Source organism: Oenanthe melanoleuca, chromosome 1 (genome assembly GCF_029582105.1).
Source record: "Oenanthe melanoleuca isolate GR-GAL-2019-014 chromosome 1, OMel1.0, whole genome shotgun sequence".
NCBI classification, from domain to species: domain Eukaryota; kingdom Metazoa; phylum Chordata; class Aves; order Passeriformes; family Muscicapidae; genus Oenanthe; species Oenanthe melanoleuca.
The window spans coordinates 888,628-900,530 of NC_079333.1; the positions used below are offsets into that span (position 1 = coordinate 888,628).

The 11,903-nt window shown below is 59.2% G+C and overlaps 2 protein-coding genes across 8 annotated transcripts in view; one reads left to right on the forward strand and one right to left on the reverse strand.

The window, feature by feature from the left end:
- The window catches only part of PGM2L1 (phosphoglucomutase 2 like 1), a 29,686-nt gene extending 25,305 nt beyond the window's left edge, over positions 1 to 4,381 (forward strand). The window contains exons 14-17 of one of the 7 annotated variants that reach the window (XM_056487000.1): positions 196 to 3,311; positions 3,378 to 3,407; positions 3,550 to 3,767; positions 3,879 to 4,381. In XM_056487000.1, coding sequence (XP_056342975.1) covers positions 196 to 298 — 103 coding nt within the window. In that variant the 3' untranslated portion in view covers positions 299 to 3,311; positions 3,378 to 3,407; positions 3,550 to 3,767; positions 3,879 to 4,381. Of the gene's footprint in view, positions 1 to 195; positions 3,768 to 3,878 lie in introns of all 7 variants that reach the window. The other 6 variants (XM_056486965.1, XM_056486971.1, XM_056486977.1 and 3 more) reach the window with 6 other exon arrangements.
- A 4,345-nt stretch (positions 4,382 to 8,726) lies between these two features.
- Positions 8,727 to 10,310, reverse strand: TPBGL (trophoblast glycoprotein like). The gene has a single exon (XM_056487028.1). The coding sequence runs from the start codon at positions 10,271 to 10,273 to the stop codon at positions 9,197 to 9,199; it is 1,077 nt and encodes a 358-aa protein (XP_056343003.1). The 5' UTR covers positions 10,274 to 10,310; the 3' UTR covers positions 8,727 to 9,196.
- Between the last annotated feature and the right edge of the window lie 1,593 nt (positions 10,311 to 11,903).

Consider the following 11,903-nt stretch of genomic DNA (forward strand, 5'->3'; position numbering starts at 1 on the left):
CTCTGTGGTTCCATGCTGGGAAGGGGCTTGTTAGAGCAGGCAGTTTGGAGTCTGCAGCTGGAGGGGAAGCAAGCACAGCAGAGCAAGTCCATCCCCTTCAGGGCCTGTGTTTATTTGCTTACATTTGGGTATAAATCAGTTGATCTCTATTTGATTTGCTCCCCACACCTCTGACATGGCCTGCTCTCTCTGCAGGGACAGGGCTGTGCTGGAAGAGGAGCTCCAGAAGCTGGTGGAGGCTCTGATTGAGAATTTCCTGGAGCCTGCCAAGAACGGGCTGACCTGGCGCTCTGCGTAGAGCCCGGAGCAGGAGGGGAGCAGAGGGCCAGGAGCAGCACCAGCCTGCCTTTGTGTGTGTCTGTGTGTTTCCAACAGCTGCACTCTTTCCTGTAAAGAAGAAGCATTCTTTTGTCAGGCTTTTCACCAAATTGGGATAAGGAGAGCTCAGAGGAAAGGGCAGAATTTATTGTTGCAGTTTTCAGTCCTTTTGACCAAAAGTTTAACTCACACCAATGCAAGTGAACTGCCCTAGTACCTTTGAGGCAGCTGAGCTTGGCTGCTGCATCTTCTCTGAAGGTCAGTTCAGGTACCTAAAACACCTCTTTTTGGAGTGTGGAAAGGCTTTGAAGTTTTAAAGGAGTGATCACTCCAAACTGGCCACAAAGGCTGCTTCTTCCCCTCAGCTGAGACCTTCTGTGTACAGGTCTGCACTTCCAAAAGCAGCCAAGCAGAGCTCAGCACTTCTTCTTCAGCAAACTGTTGACATTTTTCAGCTCCTTAACAATTCTTCTGTTGGTAAAGGTGTTCTTGGGCGTTGTAGCTTTCCTGTGTGTGTCTCAAAACAATTGGTAGTGAAACAATGGTGGCAACAGCTGCAGCTTGGGGCTGGAATTGCCTGGTGCCTTCCCAAGGCTCCCAGAGGAGCAGGAATTGGTCATTCCTTGGTAAAATTGCCCCTTCTGACCACCATGGGCTCTGTGGCTACTTTTTGTCCCAATTCTCTGAAGGGTCTTAAGCTTTCTTGTTTTTCTGTATTCATTGCTTTGAACAAAAATGCCAGTCAGTGACTTTTTGGTTTTTGCTGGCCTGAATTAATTCTGTCTGTGTATTATAGAAAAAAAAAAAAAAAAGGCAAGGAAGAAAGTGGAGGTGAAAGACTGGCACAGTTACTAAATTGTGATTTTTTTAAAATACTTTTTGGTTATGTCCTGTCAGGTAATTTGTTAAAATAGCACTTTGCAAATACTATAATTCTTTAAGGGTAAATTGTTAACAGCTTCTCTCATTTGTCTTCTCCTTTTGCTCAAGTAGCAAGTGAGAGTGCTAATCACATTTTCCTAAAAAACCTCACCCAAACCAATTCTCAAGTTCTCCTTCTGGTTTAATTGGGCAATAAAGGCAGTGCTGTGGCACAGGGAGCTGGTTCTGACAGCTCCCTGCTGTCACTGGCACAAGCAAAGAGGAGCAGCAGCAGCTGAGTGCTGGGCTCTGTCTGTCTTGGAGATGATGGGAGAAGCTCTGGGGTTCAGGCTGTTGTTCTGCCACTATTGTTGCCTCTCCAAATTCACCCTCCCTCTGATGGCACAGGGTAGGTTTGTGTGTGGCCTCTCCATGGCCTCAGAGAGCCCTGGGCTTTGGGGGTTTCCTGCTGCCAGCAGCTTTGCACTATATCCATGGAGAAGAATTTGTGTCTGTGAGTGTGTGTGTGCTAGAGAAGGTCTGTGTTGCACAAATTCTGACCTGTCACTGCTATTTATTTATTTTTTTTATTTTGGGAGAGTATCTCTGAATTGTTCTGCCATTGAGTGAAATGTATCTAATGCCAAAAGCTTGGTTTCTTTACCTTGATTGTACATTTGGCTGACATGGTGGGGAACACAGGCAAACCCAGTCCCACTCAGAGGATGCTTTTGTGGCTGTCTGTGCTGGGCAGGGCTGGGAGGGTGTTTCTGCTGCTGCTTTGCCTTCAGCTCTCCAGAAAGGTGCAGATCTGCACTGAACCTGGGGCAGCTCTTGCCATTCCTTCCACTGGCAGCAGGTTGAGCCCTGAGGCACTGAGGATTTTGTTCTCCAGGCAGCAAAGAAAACAAGTGACTTGGGACATAACTGTGAACAAACAGTGCAGAAGGATGCTGTGTGTGTGTGATGGGCCCAGCTGTGTGCTGCTGTAGCAGACCACAGTGAGTGATGGTTCTGCTCCTGCAAGGAGCAGGAGTCTGCAGCTCCCCAGAGATCTGAAATGGAGGGAATGGCTTCAAACAGGCATTGCTGGGAGCTGGTAACTGTTGATAGTCTGACAATCCTTAATTAAAGAAGAAAGCCCAGCTGTGGGGTGGTGTCTGGGATTTTCCCTGTGGGTAGGTCTGGCAGTGAGCTGTAGCTGTGGTGATGCTTTTGGTTGGACAGCAGCAGGCACAAGGTGCTGAATGTACTTTCAGGGTATAGTCATTATTTGTGTTTTGAAACTGCTGCTACTGTTGTTTTCCTACTGTATTGGAACTGTTGGATATATTTATACTGTTCCTTTTGTGGAACTCCTGTATCTCCTCCCTGATCTCACATCCCTTACTTCTGTTACTGTGAAGGACTGGAATTCTTGTTTCCTTGCCCTGTAACTTTGTTGTGCATCGTGTTAGAGTTTACTTGGGTTGTGCACAACCTTCCTTGAGTTGCCAGCTGTTCTTTCCCCCTTCTCAGATGAGAACAAAGGCTTTTCTGCCTTGAGTAGAAAGCAGATCACAGATCAAAGGAGGCTGTGGATGTTTCTGAGATGCTTCCAGGTAAAACACACCTTTCCAGAGCTGGGCAGGGGCTCAGCTGTGGTCACGCAGCCAGTGTGAGGGTTTAGTGGCTGATCAGATCTGGAGGGCTTGTGTTTGTCCCTTGGCTGTGACAGGTGAGTGGTGTTTCCATGGGACAGGAGCTGTGCAGGGTCAGGGCTTTGCCAGGCAGGGCTCAGTGTGGGGCTGAGCTGGCAGCTGTTCCTTACTGAGGTGGGTAGAGCAGCCAGGGCGTGGATCAGGTTTGCAAGTGCAGTCCTGCCCCTCTGGGCGTGTGAGAGGGGACTGCCAACAAAAGGGAGTGTGTGACAGAGCTGGGCTGGCTGGTGCTGGGCAGTGCTGCTTGCTGGTGTCCCAGCAGGATGTGGGGAGGAGCTGGGCTGGCCCTGGGCTGCAGGAGCCCTGCTCATTTCCCTCGTTGGAAACACCCAGCCCTCCTGAGGAGGGGAGATGCACACTGTAGTGCCTTGTGTGCCCTCCCTGCCAGGCTCCTGGGCCACTGGGGCTTCCAGCTGTGTTTCCTCCCAGCAGGTGTGTGTGTGGGTGTGTCTGGGGGTCCCAGCAGGTGTGTGGGTGTGTGTCTGTGGGTCCCAGCAGGTGTGTGGGTGTGTCTGTGGGTCCCAGCAGGTGTGTGTGTGTCTGGGGGTGTGTGTCTGTGGGTCCCAGCAGGTGTGTGGGTGTGTGTGTCTGGGGGTCCCAGCAGGTGTGTGTGTGTGTGTCTGTGGGTCCCAGCAGGGGTGTGGGTGTGTGTGTCTGTGGGTCCCAGCAGGTGTGGGTGTGTGTCTGTGGGTCCCAGCAGGTGTGTGGGTGTGTGTGTGTGGGTCCCAGCAGGTGTGTGGGTGTGTGGGTCCCAGCAGGTGTGTGGGTGTGTCTGTGGGTCCCAGCAGGTGTGTGTGTGTGTGTGTGTGGGTCCCAGCAGGTGTGTGGGTGTGTCTGGGGGTCCCAGCAGGTGTGTGTGTGTGTCTGGGGGTCCCAGCAGGGGTGTGTGTGTGGGTGTGTGTCTGGGGTCCCAGCAGGTGTGTTGGTGGGTCCCAGCGTGTGTGGGTGTGTGTCTGTGGGTCCCAGCAGGTGTGTGGGTGTGTCTGGGGGTCCCAGCAGGTGTGTGTGTGTGTCTGGGGGTCCCAGCAGGTGTGTGTGTGGGACCTGCCCTCTGGTGCAGCCAGCAGAGGAACCAGGGTTCTGTCCCTGCAGGGTGGGATGTGTGTGCTGCTTTAGGAAGCACCTGGATGGGCTCTAATTTTCAAACTGATACTGTCATCACTTTGTTTTGTCTTCCCTGCCCTTTCTGTCCCCTCCCCAGCTAAGAGGGGGCTCCTTGCATGGTGGCACCTGGGTGGTTGCAGTCCAGCCTGGCTCCCTCTGCTCAGAAATGGCTTTGTAAAGGTGACTGAAGTGTCTCAAATTGCATTATTCTCCTTGCCTGCGACCTTGGAGTTCTGGATCTGTACTGCTGTTTACCTGATGTCTGTTCTGTAAAACTAGGCTGTATTACAAATGCAGAGTGAGAATTTGCACTTTTCTTAAGAGTTTCTGTGTACTGCTACATGGATTTAGCTGAATGAAGTGTTATAAGTAATAAAATATTCCCTTCATAGTCTCAATCCAAGTTTCTTTGTCATCTTTAGCCAAACACTTCTGCCCAAGAAGCTGAGCTGGGCTTGGAGGAATTTCCATGTGCCTGGGACCAAGGGGCTGTTCAGAGCCCTGAGCTCCCTGGTGGTGGAGGGTGTCCCTGGGGCTGAGTGTCCCTTCAGGAGCTCCAGGACCCAGGGACAGCCAGCTGGAGCAGCCAGGGGGCTGGAAGCTGCTGAGTGCTGGAGGCAGCAGTGCCTGCCTTCACATTCAGCTCTTGGCAGTGGAAATGTTAATTTATAACTAAATTAATTAGCAGTGTGCCAGGGCTGTCCCCTGGCTCAGCTCTCTGCAGGCTCCTGAGGCTCCTCTGCATGGATCCCTCTGGATTCAGCCCCCAAACCTGGAGCCAAGGGGAGACCTCACCCGCACAAAGGGAAACTGAGGCACAGGGCAGGAGAGGAATGGGCTCAGGGGCCCCTCCTGCCCTTGCAGAGCAGCATCTCTGGGGCTGAGGAGCCTGAACAATTAGAAGTGATCAAGATCTAAAAATAGGGATTGGTAAATGTCAGGCTGGGGACGTGCTGCAGGATGGAGCACTCTGCAGGACTGTGTGTCCTTAGGCAGATCAGGGACCTGCTGAGCTGCCCTGGCTGCTCCTGGCTCCCTGGGAGCCCAGACTGCCCAGAGCTGCCTGCTGTGCTCACCCTGGGCACCAGAGGCTGTTCTATCCTGACAGAGCTGCAGAGGCTCCCAGCTCTGCCCTGGCTGGGACAGGAGGTGGGGGCACCAGGCCCTCACCATAAGTCATTTTCCACTGGTTTTTGCTGGCAGTAAACTTCAGTGGAGGCTGAGCCCCTTGGGGTGATCCCAGCCCCAGGCTCTGGGTGCTGTGCTGCCAAAACCACCTCAGAGGTGTTCAGTGCCCCTCTCTGGGCCGAGCCTGGTGGCACAGGGACACCAGCAGATGCTGTCCCCTCTATCTCCTCCACCCCTGCCAGCTTCTCCCTAGCCCCAGACTCCCACCTGTCCCCAACGTGCCAAGAACTTGTTCAAAACAGCTGGGAACAGAGGTTTATTTGGAAAAATAATCCAGATTGGGGCAGATTAGTGGAACCACGTCCTTCCCCATCTGCCTGGGCAGTGCTGTGCCAGCTCCCTGGGGCTGGGCTCAGGGAAAACACAGCTCTGCTCCTTTCAGGGACTCTGACCTGCTCCCTGTCCCTCAGGAGCAGTCCCTGATCCCTGGTGCTGTCACCTCCAGCCCCTCCTCGCTGCTGGGGACAGCTCAGTGCTCAGCAAGAATCCCCCATCCCCCAGGAACATCCTGGCTGGGTAGAAGCAGCCCCAGGTACCTGGGAGAAACCCTCATTAACAACCCACCCTCCTGGGCCCAGGAGCCACCTCTGCTCCAGAGGAGGGACAGGCAGAGCACTGGCCTGGCTGTGCTGCCCCAAAGCTGCCCAGGGTCTGAACTGAGCCCTGCTGAGGACTGAAATCCATCTCTGGGGCCTTTTCCCTTGTGCAAACCCTTCCCTGCCACAGGAACTGGGCCCTGCTCTGGTTGTGCCTCAGTTTCCCCAAGGTATGAGTGTAAAGTCCCTGTCCTGCTTTTCCTAAAGGAATCAAGGAAAAGCAGAGGGTGTTTTCCTCCCACTGAAGGTTTGGGTTGATTTGTGATAATGGAGGAGGGAATGTGACGACTAAGGTGAGGTGTGTGGGTCCTCAGGGGTGAAGTTGCTTGGGGAGAATTAATTATCATTAATTAAATTAATGTGAAATTAATTAAATGTGTTTCTGTAAGGTCAGGCAGTTCGTGGCTGATTTTCCTCCCTGCCCCAGTGCAGGAGCAGCACACCCTGTGCTAAGCCAGAACAAGGGTGCTGCTCCAGCCCAGTTCTTTCTCCTGGGTAAATCCAGCTGGCACCACCACTGGGAGTTCTGGCCTCTCCTGCACTGAAGGAGACCACATTCCACCCTCAGCCTCCTCCCTCCAGCCCTGGGCACCACGGAGCACCTTGGGCACAGCTGGGCTACCCTGGTTCAGTGACACCCCAGAACATTCCAGCTGCACCCACACCCCCCTCCTGCCCAGCTGGATCAGCCCAGGGAACATCTCAGCTTTGGAAAATAAGGAAGGAAAAGCGGATCTCAAAGCACTGGTGCCATTCTGTATGCAGGGCATATAAACAGACATTTTTGGCTTTTCCTCCTGTTTCAGTGATGAGCCACTGCAGGGGGCTCAGAGCATGCTTTGCTTGGTTCATATCACAGGTGCTGTTTCCATCCTGCCTCTCCTTTGGCTCCAGGAGCTCCTGGGGTAACTCTGCTATGAGCTGGGGCCCTGGGACGTCCATCCTCATTCCTTCAGGGAAAGGGGCTGCATGCAAACGTGATGGCAGCTGGGCTTCTCCAAACACAGGGCTGCCTTTGGGAGCCCAGAAAGCACATTCTGAGTCTCAGCTCAGTGCCAGTGCCCTGATCCAGAGGTACCCTGACCCTGCTCCTTCGTCATGTGTGAGGTATGTGCTGTACAGGATAATATTGATGCTAGCAAGCCACAGGAATTGTGCTTCTCCACCCCCATCCTACCCCTGCATGTCACTGAGGGGTCTGGCACCCCTGGAGGGTCTCACTGCACCCGCTCTGGAGGGCCAGGATGCTCTGAAAAGGAGAGGTGCCCAAAAGCCACCAGATCCCTTCCTCCAGCCTCAGGAAAAGCTGGAGCAGCCTGCTGCCCACACCAGCCAGCCCTTCAGAGAAAGGGCTCTGGGGTCAGGGAGTGCTTGGCCACTTCTGCCTTTGGAGGTGATCTCCTTCCTGTTATCTATGGCTGGGCTCTGGTGCCTGCTGCCAGGCCTGAGCTCTGTTCCCTGCCCCACAGCCCTGTCTGGGCTCCTCCTGCCCCACAGCCCTGCCTGGGCTCTGTTCCCTGCCCCACCAACCCTGTCTGGGCTCCTCCTGCCCCACCAACCCTGCCTGGGCTCCTCCTGCCCCACAGCCCTGCCTGGGCTCTGTTCCCTGCCCCACAGCCCTGCCTGGGCTCCTCCTGCCCCACAGCCCTGCCTGGGCTCTGTTCCCTGCCCCACCAACCCTGTCTGGGCTCCTCCTGCTCCACAGCCCTGCCTGGGCTCTGTTCCCTGCCCCACAAACCCTGCCTGGGCTCCTCCTGCCCCACCGGCCCTGCCTGGGCTCCTCCTGCCCCCCGGCCCCGCCTGCCCGCAGACCCTCCAGGATTCTCCCTGCACCGCGCTCACTCTCACCAGGGCTCCCACCCCTGTCCCCATGGAGGGATGCTGCACCCCGCAGTCACAGCTGGGTGAGCTCTGCCAGATGTGCGAACCCGAACCTCCCTGCCGCCCTTCTCCCGCTCAGGGCTGGGTTTGGCTGCAGCGGGTGGGGAAGGGGAGGAGGAGGGGGCAGGCTGGGATTCCTCCCCTTGTAACTGCACGGAGTGACAAGCTGGTACCGGAGCCCACAAGCTCCCACTATGGGGGAAAACCTCAGGAAAAGGTCTTCAAAATTCAACAAGTTTCGCAACGAGCCGAGCCGTGGGGCTCCCAGGAGTCCCCAGGAGCCAGGACAGAGCGGGGACCCAGCTCCCTGCTCAGTCGGACCAGCTCAGAACATCCAGGGAACTCACTTTGATTCTCAGGGCTGCGTCCCTACCCGAGCCCAGCCCAGCTGCAGGCTCTGCTCCGCTCTCCCTTCCGGACTGACCTGCCTCGACATTTCAGGGTCAGGGAGTTCAAAGGGGGAAACGGAAAGGACTCTGCAGCAGGCTGCACCCCCGGGATGGAAATCCATGTCCACATTCCCCGGCTGCAGAGCACAGCTCCCGCAGAGCTCTGACACGCGGCACGCCGGGCAGCGCTGCTCCGAGCATCCCACAGCCGGCACGGCCGGGTCAGCGCATCCCCACCCGCACCCCGCTGGGACAGGCGAGCGCACACGGAGCAACGCGCTCCCCTTTTCATCCCAGCACCAAACCCGCGTTTGGAGACGCCACGGTACAAAGCTGCAGCTCCCTCCGGGGAAGCCCCGCGGGCGGAGATGCTCAGCGCTCTGCACCTCAAACCACCCGGGACAGAAAAAGTGCTTTAGAAAGCTGTTACCTGGATCATTCTCCCGAGCCCCTGCGCTGCTGCCAGCGGATCGGGACTGGCAGAGCCCGAGCTCTCTGTACAAGCCACACAAAATCCCTCTGCATCCCTGGCCACCGCAGCAGCTCGGGAAGAGAAGTTCCTAAGCACCGACGGACACGGAGGAGCCCGGAGCTCCCTCCCTCTGCAAACAAAGCACAGAGACTTCGCCTCAGCCACGGCGATATTCCGAGATCGTTTGCAAGGAGCTTTACAGAAAATAGACGACGGAGTGGGTGCAGCTTTCAATATATTTGCTCTAGGATATAGTAACAGGCACTAAAGCAAACACGGGCAGGGGAATGAGGGCGGCAGCTTCTGCTCGGCTCGTTTTAAGTTACAAAGTGCCGAGACACCAGGTCTACGCTACATTCTAGAGTCCAAGGGCTGCCCCGCCTGTCCCGGGAACATGCACCCGGCCGGCGGGGGCGCTTCTACGGCCTCGTGCCTAGAACGAGCTGGAAACGCATCGAGCAGAACCGAACGCGTGAACGGGCAAGGAAAAGCACGTCGCAGCAGGACGATGCGTTCTCCTCTTTGCAGCGAAAAGGGGAAAAAAAATAAAAAGAAATCGAGTTAAACTTCGCACCTGTCGAATAGAAATCTAATAGGAAAGAGAGCTGTACACGGTCTCAGTCAAGTGCAGGCTCCAGGAGCGTCCGGAGGCCAGTCCCGGGTGCCGCGGGCACCCCGCGGGCGCCGTCAGAGCGCGGGCGTGCCCGCGCAGCGCGGCTCCGCGTCCTGCTCGTAGCGGTAGTGGTAGCCCTCCATCTGGTCGCGGCAGGCCTCGCGCAGGTTGTGCAGCCAGCGCTTGATGCCGCGGCGGTTCAGGTAGAGCACCATGAGGAAGACGATGCCGATGAGCGCCAGCACGATGCCGAAGAACACGTAGGACGCGGTCTCCAGGCGGCCCGGCTCGCCGCCGTCGCGGGGCGCGCACAGCAGCGCCTCGGGCCGCAGGCGGAGCAGCGCGGTGCCGCGCAGCGCCGGCGGGGACGCGCAGCGCAGGGTGCGCGCGTCGAGCACGCGGGCGGCGGCGGCGCGCAGCCAGGCCAGGAACGGGCGCAGCCCGCAGTCGCAGCTCAGCGGGTTGGCGCCCAGGCTGAGGCGCAGCCCGCGCAGCTCCGGCCCGTCCAGGCTGCGCAGCTCGGCGGCCGCCAGCCGCTGCAGCGAGTTGTTGCGCAGGTCCAGCTCCTCCAGGCCGGGCGGCAGCAGCGCGGCCGGCAGCGCCCGCAGCGCGTTGCCCGCCAGCTCCAGGCGGCGCAGGCTGAGGTTGCGCACGGCCAGGGCCAGCTGCTCCTCGAGCGGGGCCGCCAGCAGCGCCTGGTTCAGCTGCAGCGTGCGCAGCAGCGGCGCCCCGCCGAAGGCGCCGGCCGCCACCGAGAGCAGCGGGTTGTGGCTGAGGTCGAGGGTGCGCAGCGCGGGCAGGCCCTGCAGCGCCATGTCCTCGATGGCGCGGATGTTGTCGTGGCGCAGGCGGAGCAGGCGGAGGTCGCGCAGCGGGCTGCCGGCGAAGGCGGCGCGGGGCAGCACGCTCAGGTTGCTGCCGGCGATGCTGAGGTTGTGCACGGCGGCCGGCAGCTCCCGCGGCGGCTCCTGCAGCCGCTCGCAGCGGCACTGCTGCAGCCGCGGGGTCACCAGGCAGTAGCAGGCGGCGGGGCAGGCGGAGGGGCAGGCGGCGGCGGCGGCGGCGGGCGGCACGGCCAGCGGCAGCACGGCGAGCCCCAGCCAGGGCAGCCAGCGCCCGCCGCCCGCCGGCCGCGCCTGCCTGCGGGCCATGCTGCCGCCGGCGCGGGCATGCACGGGCACCGCCGGGGCCGCGCCCGGGGCTGCGGGGCTCGCTCCTGCCGCGCCGCAGCCCCCCGGGACCGGGCTGTCCCGGTACCGAGCCGCCCCCGGGCCGGGCTGTCCCGGTACCGAGCCGCCCCCGGTACCGAGCCGCCCCCGGGCCGGGCTGTCCCGGTACCGAGCCGCCCCGGGCCGCGCTGCCTCCGGCGCCGCGCCCGCACACGGCGGCTCTGCCGGCAGCGCCCGCCGCGCCGCTGCCCAAAGCGGCCCGGGGGGGGTGGAAGGGGAGGAGAGCGAGGAGGAGGAGAAGGAGGAGGAGGAAGAAGAGAAGGGGACGGGTCGGGCTGCCCGGCGCTGCGGGATGCGCTGGGGAGCGCCGCGGGCAGCGGCCGTCGGGGGGAGCTGAGCCGGGCTGGGCTGAGCCGCGCTCGGCACCGGACCCGGCACCGGCGCCGCCGCGGGGCTGGCCGGTCCCCTGGCTGTCCCCGGAGGGATTAGGGGATGTCGCGGTCCCCGCCGAGCCCGGGCAGGATTTGGAGGCTGTCCCGTCCTTTCCCAGCAAGGTGGGAGCTGCGGGGCTGCTGCCGCGTGTCGCCCCCAGCCCTGGGAGGGGACGCGGGCTGTCACCGGGTCTTTCCACGCCAGGGGGGATGTGGGGAATTACCTCAGACCCCTCCCATTCCAGGAGGATTCCAGCTTGGCTCCAGCCGGGCGGGATCCAGGGGCTGTCCCGCTCCCCTTCCTGCCCTGGTCCCCGTTCCGTGCCCCACAAGGCAGACACCCCCACATGCCTCAGCGTTGCGGGGTCATCTCCCTCTGCTGCCAGTCCTGCTTGGTCCCCGCTGGCATCCCGGGGGCGGCCCGGGGCTGGGGGGCACAGGGGTGATCACATCCATGGAGGATGGGCTTGGGTGGGAACGGGATTTTTGGGATGCCGGAGTGATGCACAGCCGGGGACTGGGAGCGCTGCGTTCAGAGCCAGATGCGGCAGCAGTCGGATCCCCTTCAGTGCCTAAACACCTCTGTGGACCTGAGCTGGGGCTCACGTTAAATAAAGCCCATCCTGGGCACACAGAGCCCCAGACTGGTTTGGGTTTGAAGGGACCTTGAAGTGCATCCAGTGCCACCCCTGACATGGGCAGGGACACCTCCCACTGTGCCAGTTGCTCCAACCCCCTCCGACCTGGCCTTGGACACTTCCAGGGATGGAATCTTATGGATCTTGATTTTCCTCCTCCTCCCTGTCCTTATCTCGCATTCTGACCTTTTCCCCAAAGTATTTCCCTCTTTCTGGGGTTCCTTTCCCCAGAAGCTCTCCTGAATTTTAGAGGGACCAGGTTGGTCTGGATGCTGCTATGACTGGGTGCTCCTGGCCACCCTCTGCTGCACTCCCAGAAATTGGGCAAACTCTGTATTTAAAGTGACAGTGTCTGACAGCAGCCAGAGAAATCAAGGAAGCTTGTGGACAGGGCAGGGGAAAGAAATAGGCTTGGGAGCCGTGGGAATAGAAATAGACTTGTGTGTGCCACCACAGATTTAAGGGTGGGGCAGCATGCAGGGCAGGGTGGTGGGGAGAGCCAGGTGTGCAGTGACTGCAGCACTCCCAGATGGAGCCTCCTCT